This window comes from Schistocerca gregaria, chromosome 8 (genome assembly GCF_023897955.1).
Source record: "Schistocerca gregaria isolate iqSchGreg1 chromosome 8, iqSchGreg1.2, whole genome shotgun sequence".
NCBI classification, from domain to species: Eukaryota; Metazoa; Arthropoda; class Insecta; order Orthoptera; family Acrididae; genus Schistocerca; species Schistocerca gregaria.
In genome coordinates, this window is record NC_064927.1 from 478868818 (window position 1) to 478875603 (window position 6786).

Consider the following 6786-nt stretch of genomic DNA (forward strand, 5'->3'; position numbering starts at 1 on the left):
TCAAACCAATCAGTAGACTGATAATCAAGGGGGTGAAAGCCACGTAGTTCCATTCCAGACTACTAGAGGCGCTAGGAGTCAAATGAAGCTGGAACTGACCAATGAGCGCTTTCTAAACTCCAGTGGTGGTTGTTTTGAAATATTCTATCGTCTTGCTCTGCACTGAAGTCTGTGGTCCTCAGTTACAGTCGTCTTTGTATTTGTTTCATATTTACATACTACTCATCTTCATTATAAACAGATTTTTTACTTTAAATTCATAAAGCTCACTGTGGAATTGAAGAAATTTCCTGTTGAAATGTGTACACAATTAATTGTAAGGTAAGACATTTAATTTTTCATTAAATAATCTCATAGCTTATAAACGAAATGTATTCTCTTCTATCGTGAATTAAGCAGTGTGGTTTCTGTTTGCTCATTTAAATAACTTTGATATGTCTGTAGTAGTTTTATTTAATGTAGACGTTTATGTTTTTTTTCAGAATATTCAACACAAGAGATTGACATTGAAATACTCCTGCAAATTCCCTGGATGTTCATCTGGCTATTACATGGGTTCAATGGAGAAAATTTGCAACAAGCATTTCTACAGGTTTCCAATACAACCTCACGAGTTGCTTCTAAAGTGGTAGAGTGTTTGTTAACTGTCATCAGATGTGAACTGTGCTTCTTATTTTGTTTGGGAAGATCATTTTTTCGAAGAAGATATTATGAATAAAAGTAGGCATAGGCTAAACAGGGGCGTGTTACCAAAACATGTGACAGGTGTTCCATGTGAAATTGCCAAAATTGGTAGTGAATCAGGTGACACTGTTGTTACTAGTAAATTGGGCCTACCCATCACTAGTGGTGCTATGGTAACTGTTCATTTTACAGCTGCTAATACCAGAAGTGAAACTGGTGTTGATGAACTACAAAGCCTTAGTTGTGCTGTGGCAAGCAGTTCTCATGTAGATGTTTGTACCAGAAGTGGATTAGGTGAAACTGGTGCTAATAGCGAATTAGACTTACCAAGCACTAGTGGTACCATGGAAAATCTCTATTATACAGGTGCCAATTCCACATGTGAAACTGGTATTAGAGAATTACCTAGCACTAGTTGTGCTGAGCAGATAAATTCATTGAATGATGCACCTCTTAAATTTGCAGATAGAGAGTACACATTCTTATCTGAAAAATTTTGTAATAAGGCAAGTGGGGTTTTAGGTACAGGGATTTCAAAAGCAGACTTAACTCTAACAAAATCAAAAATGTATAAGATTCCTAGGAATACTCTAACAAGGCTGTCAAAACTGAAAGCAAAGCTTCATCATGAAAAATCAGAACTGAAAGCACTTAAAGATTTATATGATAGCAATACTTTCTCTGTAATAGAATCTAATTTAAACTCTGTTGCCAAAGATTTCATAAATAGCCAGTTATGAAATGCTCATCGATCAGCAAATGCAAGGTGATGGACACCCGAGGACAAAGTATTTGCTTTATCCTTATACAAACGAAGTCCCCTCCTATACAAATATTTGTCAGTTCATTTTTATCTTACTTCTGTGAGGTATCTGAAATGTCTGTTGTCTTCTATATCTTTTGAACCAGGACTGAATACTTCGGTCATGAATGTAATGAAGGCAGAAGTTGAAGTAATGAACAACAGTGACAAATATTGTGCTTTGTTGTTTGATGAAATGTCTTTAGAAACAGGGTTGTATTATAATACAAGCAAACAAGAAATTTCAGGGTTTCAAGATTTAGGGCATTAGGAAGGTCAAATTGTTGTGATAGTGCCACGACATTTAACAGTGCCGCCACGACAGTACGCACAAACGGCGATAGAGGCGCTCCGCAAATCAGATGAGCACGGGAGCGCCACCTAGCTACGAACGGCACCGGCCGCATGTCACGGCACAGCAGTCGAATACGAGAGACTGAGTTGTAATCATGTGATCAGCTATTGTTTCTAAGAGAGAGTGTGAAAATCCACGCAATTATTGTGATTAAAGGTTATAACACTTTTTGGCGACGAGGTCGGGATATTTTCACCGCGTTGTGGATTTGCGTGTTCGTGACGGGGCAGACATGGAACAGCTTATGCAAGCGCTCATTGAACAACAAACACAGCTGACGGCTACTATTCAGGCTCAACAAACACAGCTGACGGCAACGATTCAGGCATTGTCGTCGTCGCTTACTCATCGTCTGTCTTCCTCTTCTCCGCCCCCATTCCCTCCTTACGACGAGGCCGCTGAAGACTGGGAGGATTATGAGAAGCGTTTGCGGCAACACTTCTTGGCTTTCGGCGTTGTCGACGCTCCTATGTGTAAGTCGTTATTTCTATCTTGGATTTCCCCTCGGGTCTATCAGCTGCTATCCCAGTTAGCCCCTCTGCGGGAACCAGCCTCCCTGTCCTTCCAAGAAATGTGTGACTTATTGTCTGCCTATTATCGAACAAACACCCACGTCGTTGCCGCCCGCGTGGCGTTCTACCGGTGTCGTAAACAGCCCCATCAATCTTACCGGGCTTGGGCGGCGGAACTACATGGCCTGAGTAGGAAATGTCAGTTTGTCACGGACACTCATCACGAGTCTTATGCGGATTCAATGGTTAGGGATGCTATTCTGCGGCTTGCTCCTGATAAAGAAGTTCGGCAACGTGCCCTACAACTGCCAAACCCGTCGTTGTCGGAAGTTCTAAGCATCGCTCAATCCTTTGAAGTGTCTCACGCTGCTGGCGCGCAAATAGACGCGTGGTGTGATGTAGGCGCTGTACAGTCAACTCTCGACAAGGACAATTTGCCTGTTGCACAGGAGAACGAAGATGTGGCGGCGGTTCACTCGCGTAAACAACGTCGCGTTGGGCCGCAACGCTCGCAGCGAAACCAGCAACCACAGAAGCCGGTTCGTTCCGCGCTTCCTTCTTGCCCCCGTTGTTTCGTACAGCACGACAGGGCAGCGTGTCCAAAACGTTGGGCCACGTGTAATTCATGTAGGAAAAAAGGCCACATTGCTTCTGTGTGTCAGTCCCATAAAGTTCCTGTCGACGAGGACGAGGCGTCGGACATGGATGTTCACTGTGTGCTTTCTCAAACAAATAAGTTGTTTGTTACTGTTCGTGTTCTGAATAAAGATATCCGCATGCAAGTGGACACTGGCTCTGCAGTAACTCTCATTAATTCTCGCACGTATTTGGCGTTGGGCTCCCCTCCTTTGTCTCCAGTTACGCGCAATCTGAGGACTTATAATCAGCAGAAAATTCCTATCATGGGCCAGTTTGATGCTTCCACTGCCTACAAGTCTGTTGTTCGGCCCCTCACGTTTTATGTGGTGGATCATGCGGGCACTGAAAACCTGTTCGGTTATGATGCTTTCCAGTTGTTTGGGTTCTCCATTGATGATGATGTGCACCTCATATCTGAGGACATTCCGTATCAACAGCTTGATGGATTGTGTTGTGAATTTTCGTCCGTGTTCTCTGCTGGTCTGGGTTGTGCCAAGGATTTTGCAGCCCACATTACTCTTAAACCTACGGCTCGCCCTAAGTTTTTCCGGGCACGCCCTGTTCCAGTGGCGTTGCGTGCACCTGTCAAGGCTGAGCTAGACAGGTTAACAGCTTCAGGGATTCTCCTTCCGGTTACCTCCAGCGAATGGGCATCGCCGATCGTGGTGGTTTCTAAACCAAACGGGAGTCTGCGATTGTGTGGTGACTTTAAAGCCACTGTCAACGCTCAGAGCGTCATTGACACTTATCCTCTTCCTCGTCCTGAGGAGTTGTTTACCAAGCTCGCTGGGGGCCAGTTCTTTTCCAAACTTGACTTATCGGAGGCGTACCATCAGTTGCCGTTGGACGCTCCTTCCAAGGAATTTCTCGTTATCAACACTCCTTGTGGGTTGTATCAGTACCAGCGATTACCATTTGGCGTCGCTAGCGCACCGGCCATTTTTCAGCGGTTTTTGGAACAGCTCACGGCTTCCGTTCCCGGCTGCATAAACTATCTGGATGACATTGTTGTCACGGGAGCCTCCACTGCGGAGCACCTTCGTAATTTACGTTCACTGTTTCGGGTTTTGCATTCGGCTGGGTTGAGGTGCAATCTGGACAAGTCACAGTTCTTCCAACCCTCCATTGAGTATCTTGGTTTCCAGTTGTCCCGTGAGGGCATACGCCCTCTCCGTGAGCACGTTGCGGCCATTAACGCTCTACCCCGGCCGTCTACGGTCAAAGAACTGCAGGCGTTTCTAGGCAAGATTGCTTATTATCACAAATTCATTCCATCCGCAGCAGCGGTAGCTTATCCTCTGCATCAGCTGTTACGCAAAAACGTCCCCTTCTGTTGGTCCGACGGGTGTGAGCAGGCTTTTGTCCGCCTGAAGGCTCATTTGCAGTCGGCGCCTTGTCTTGCCACATTCCGTCCGGGTCAGCACTTGGTTCTGGCGACTGACGCGTCACAGTATGGCCTAGGGGCTGTTCTCGCCCATCGGTATGAGGATGGGTCGGAACGACCCATTGCCTATGCTTCCAAGACCCTCAACGAGGCGCAACGGCGTTACTCTCAAATCGAAAAGGAGGCGCTCGCTATCATTTATGCTCTAAAAAAGTTCAGCGTTTTTTTGTATGGTTCTAAGTTTCACCTCATCACCGACCACAAACCGCTGGTCTCTCTGTTCAGCCCCTCGGCGTCACTTCCGGATAAGGCAGCTCACCGCCTGCAACGTTGGGCCTTATACTTGTCTCGTTTTCATTATGAGATTCACTATCGCCCCACGGCCCAGCACGCAAACGCGGATGCATTGTCGCGATTGCCGATGGGCCCCGACCCTGTTTTCGATCGCGATGAACTCCTCTGTTTCCACATTGATGAGGAAGAACGTCGTGCAGTCGAGGGCTTTCCACTTACAGGTTCGCAGGTCGCGTCAGCTACTGCGCGGGACCCGGTCCTGCGTCGGGTGATCGGTTTTGTTCAACGAGGTTGGCCAGACAGGACCGGGGGCCGGGCATCGGATCCCCTTCGCAACTACCATGCCTTGCGCCTTCGTCTGTCTGTTCGTGACGGTGTTGTTCTTCTGGCCACGGATGGCGCATCTCCACGGGTCGTGGTGCCAGCCTCTCTTCGCAAAGATGTTCTCAAACTGTTGCACGGAGGCCATTGGGGTATTTCTCGGACTAAGTCCCTGGCCCGCAGGCACGTTTATTGGCCCGGCATTGATTCGGACATTGCCCACATGGTTGATGCATGTGGCCAGTGTGCTCAACAACTGGCGGCACCTCGTACAATGCCCTCTCCGTGGCCTGATCCAGCTCAGCCATGGGAACGGGTGCACGCCGACTTTGCTGGCCCCTTCCTCGGTACTTATTGGCTACTGTTGATTGACGCCTTCTCGAAGTTTCCATTTGTTGTTAGATGTCCGTCGCCCACCACTGCGGCGACGACGCTGGCTTTGTCCAAAATCTTTGCGCTAGAAGGTCTTCCATCCACGATCGTCACGGACAATGGCCCTCAGTTCTCTTCGCAGGCCTTCCGTGATTTTTGTACTGGACAAGGGATTCATCATGTTACCGCACCTCCCTTCCATCCGCAATCGAATGGGGAGGTCGAGCGCCTTGTCCGCACTTTCAAATGCCAGATGAAAAAATTCCTTAGTGATTTTTCCACAGATGACGCCCTGCTGCAATTTCTGAGTTCTTATCGCTTCACGCCTCTGGGTGATCGCAGCCCTGCTGAACTCTTGCATGGCCGCCAACCGCGCACTCTACTGCACCTGCTTCACCCTGTCAGGCCTTGTACTGTGTCCCCTAGTGCGGGAAAATACTCGGTGGGCGCCGACGTGTGGGCACGAGGGTATGGATCTCGCCCTAAATGGATTCCAGGGGTGGTCAAGGCTCTTCGCGGCCGCCGGCTTTGTGAAATCCGTACGGGCGACGGCACGGTTGTTCGCCATTACGACCAGATGCGCCCACGAGTGGTGGCCACGCCTGTGCCACCGCCCCATCTTTCACCTCCACCAGCTCGAGACGCCAGTCCTGTCGCTGCTGCCGATCTACCGTCCGTGTTGATGCAGCCGCCGTCGCTGCCGCTTCCAAGTACTCCGGAACCGGCCCCAGTCGCGACGCCGCCTTCTCCGGGACCCATCTCGCTGGAGCACACTCCCAGGTCAATGACACCTATGGATGCTGCTCCGGAGTTTTCACCCATCATCTCATCCAGGAGGCACGTTCCTCGCACGAGCTTCCGTCCTGGACATTTTCGACCATACTCCCGTGTCTCTGCGCGGGATCTCCTCGGGGCCTCACAAGAGGCCATGGATGTCTCTGCGCTGTCCATGTCTCCCAGGAAGTGAGTGTTTATTTTTTCAAGGGGGGAAAAGTGTTGTGATAGTGCCACGACATTTAACAGTGCCGCCACGACAGTACGCACAAACGGCGATAGAGGCGCTCCGCAAATCAGATGAGCACGGGAGCGCCACCTAGCTACGAACGGCACCGGCCGCATGTCACGGCACAGCAGTCGAATACGAGAGACTGAGTTGTAATCATGTGATCAGCTATTGTTTCTAAGAGAGAGTGTGAAAATCCACGCAATTATTGTGATTAAAGGTTATAACACAAATGTTCATGCAAATCATGCATTAGTTTTCATGGTTAGAGGCAGACATAAAAGCTGGAAGCAGGTTGTTGCTTATTATTTCACTCACAACTCAGTTTCAAGTATCACTCTAAAAAGTCTTATTACCTATGTCATAAGGCAATTGCAAGAAACAGGGCTAAAGGTAGTTTGTACAGTTTGTGAGCAGGGT

At 48.4% G+C, this 6786-nt stretch overlaps 1 protein-coding gene across 1 annotated transcript; it reads left to right on the top strand.

The window, feature by feature from the left end:
* The first annotated feature begins 1998 nt into the window (after nucleotides 1-1998).
* On the top strand, nucleotides 1999-6580 carry LOC126284621 (uncharacterized). The gene is made up of 2 exons (XM_049983690.1): nucleotides 1999-2314; nucleotides 5861-6580. Exons 1-2 carry the CDS (start codon nucleotides 2074-2076, stop codon nucleotides 6328-6330), a joined length of 711 nt encoding a protein of 236 aa, XP_049839647.1. The 5' UTR covers nucleotides 1999-2073; the 3' UTR covers nucleotides 6331-6580.
* The last annotated feature ends 206 nt before the right edge of the window (nucleotides 6581-6786 follow it).